The following is a 2,618-nucleotide window of genomic DNA, read 5'->3' as shown; positions in this document are numbered from 1 at the left end:
CGGGGCATGGTGGTGCCGCAGCCCCTCCCCCGGGCCGCCGATGGCCTCCACCTGCCGGCCCAGGTCCTGCACCTGGCTCTCCAGCGTCTGCGGAGGCCGGGCCACGCCCTTCCGCTTCTCCCTGGGCGCTGGCAGTTGCGGGGTGCTGAGCGAGGTCCGGGTCCCCTCCAACAAGCGGCTGGGCTCGGGCGACGGGGTCTGGAAGTCGACCCGCGTGTCCTGGAGGTTGAGGTTCTTCAGCATGGCCACGATGAGCGTGTGCAAGGCCGTGAAGTTGACGGCGCCCACCTCCGGGGTGCCGATGGCCAGGTCGGCCAGCTCCCGGAGGGACACCGTGGTGGTCAGCGCCGAAGGCGGCATCGTGCGAGCGGGCCGCAGCTGCCCGCACCCGCCTCACACCTCTCTGCGCCTCTGGGGCCTTTCGGGGACCCTCCCAGGTCCCCCGGGCGCCCCTGCCCCTGGACCCGGTTGTGCCGGCGACAATCACCGGGCAGAACCTGGCCGCTTCCTACTCTTCGCTTTCGCGGTCCCCGACGGCCGACGGCCTCCAGCCTCCGCGAGCTGCGCCGGCCGTCGGGTCTCCGGTCTCCGAGCTCGAGTCCTGCGCTCCCCTCCCGTTGCGGCCAGCGGACGTTTGGCTCTCGGGGCTGCCGGCTCGGCTCGCTGCCAGGATCCGGCACCCCCCCTCCCCGTGCACCCTGAGGATTCTAAGAACGCGGCGAGCACAGGCAAAGCCAGCACTGGCGGGGGGCCTGCACGTACTTGAACCCCAAGTGACAAGAGGAGTCTCAGGAAGCCTTAGCTGTACCCAGGTCGCCACCCACGTGTATGGTCAGTAAAGCTCCTAAAGCGCAGCAGTCGGACGTCTCAGGCGTTTTGCGCCGTTTGGGGCAGGGGTGAGCGGAGAGGCCTCCTAAGGCTCAGGGGTCCCCGACCCTCACCTTCCCGGGAAGGGCCCTCCAGCCCCGACCCTGCACCTCAGTAGTGGGCCATGGAGGCTGGATGGAGGGTTGGGGGCGGTACCTAGGCAACGCTTTGTGTGGTCAGCTGGGTTCCATTCCACAGGGCTTAAGCCTAAGGGATGCGGTCCAGGGGCCTCTGCCCAGGCGCACAGTTGCCACAGGTTTTGTCCGGTCAAAATTGGGGCCACTTGGAAAACCACCCACACCCAGGCAGCTCCAATTACCCACCAGATGGGAGAGCTTCTCACCTTCCAAGCTGACTTGTCTTGGAGCAGCTGACTTGGCCAAGCGCCAGCATTTCAGTTGAGGAGGAGGCAGGACTGGACACAGAGGCCTGCCTACCCCACACCAGATCCTTCCAGAAAATGTGGACATAAATCTTTGCAGCCGTGTTCACGCCCAGCAAAGCTACGTACCTATTGGTGTGTGCGGCACACCGCTGGTTTAGCTCCTCAAATTCAGCATGGTCTGAGCTGGTACCGTTTTCAGGTTTTTGTCCACCATTATATTCCCGATACCCATTCATTCCTAATACTTAGTACGTAGTAGTGTGTGTTGATGAATCTCTGCCCTCCCCCCTCTTTTTAAAATTTGCTATCGGTGTGTGCGCTCACTGGAAAGGGAGGGATAGGCTGTGATAAACCAACCCCTGGGGGATGGCCACACTGCAATCCCTTCTCCATTCTTCTCTTGGAATCTTGGGACTTGGGGCACGCACATGTACCTAGTGTGTTTTATCAGGCCACCCGATTCAGAACTTGAACTTGCAGATGTGGCCATGCAGGATCCAGTCGCTTTAACCACCACGCCGCTGGCCAGCCCCCACTGTGGTCTCCCGTGCACTGCATCCAGGGCCATAGGCGACATGAGGCCGGCCAGGATTGAGCACTGGCTGTCCCGGGGACTGCATAGCTATCTCACTTCTAAGCGGGCAACTCTCCAGAATGCAGCAGCCTCCGTTCTCCGCTCCAGCAGTGGCATAATGGTTGTGGTTATGGCGGTGGCTATGTTGCTGACTCCCACACTCACCCGCAGTTCGAACGCTAGACCCAGCGACTTGAAACTCACACCAGGCGCATGTGGCCAAGATCCTAAGAGGAGAATGGTGGAGAAGGGATTGCGAGATGGCCATTCCCCTCAGGAGGGGTGATTTCTTGCTGACTGTCTCTCCAGAGAGCACATGAGCCCTGTAGTAAAAACCTCTCTTGAAAAAACAGGTCGGGACTAGCAGATGGCATGGTAGTTAAGGTGCTGGACTCCCACGTGCTGGACATGGTTCAAGTCCCAGAGCAAACTTGAAAATCATGCTGGGCGTGCATGTGTGCACCCCAAATCCTGGGAGACTGCAGTGTGGCTCCCCCTTCTGGGGGATTGTTTCACTTTCCCTCTCTTTATCTCTGTCCAGCAAGAGGCAAAAACCTAAAGAAAACATTAAAAACAAAATACAAATAAAAATTTCATGAGATTAGGGTCCAGCTGGTGGTGTGGGGGTTAATAGGCGCTGGACACTCCCACATGACAAACCATGGTTCAAGTCCCAGACCTGGTGGCTTGCTTTCTCACTCTCCTTGGTCAAACTGAATAATAAAAATAATTCTTTTTTTTAAGAATTATTTAACTTTATTATCATTTTCCAGTTTGATCAGAGAGAGACAG

General features: G+C 58.6%; 1 protein-coding gene across 1 annotated transcript in view; it reads right to left on the bottom strand.

Annotated features, from left to right (window-relative positions):
* The window catches only part of QRICH2 (glutamine rich 2), a 33,142-nt gene extending 32,601 nt beyond the window's left edge, over positions 1 to 541 (bottom strand). The window contains exon 1 of the mRNA XM_027770774.1: positions 73 to 541. Within this exon, the coding sequence (XP_027626575.1) occupies positions 73 to 360 (288 nt within the window). The 5' untranslated portion in view covers positions 361 to 541. The remainder of the gene's footprint in view (positions 1 to 72) is intronic.
* Positions 542 to 2,618: the final 2,077 nt, after the last annotated feature.

Source organism: Tupaia chinensis, unplaced genomic scaffold (genome assembly GCF_000334495.1).
Source record: "Tupaia chinensis unplaced genomic scaffold, TupChi_1.0 Scaffold000159_1, whole genome shotgun sequence".
NCBI classification, from domain to species: domain Eukaryota; kingdom Metazoa; phylum Chordata; class Mammalia; order Scandentia; family Tupaiidae; genus Tupaia; species Tupaia belangeri.
This window is presented reverse-complemented; position numbering and strand designations above follow the sequence as displayed.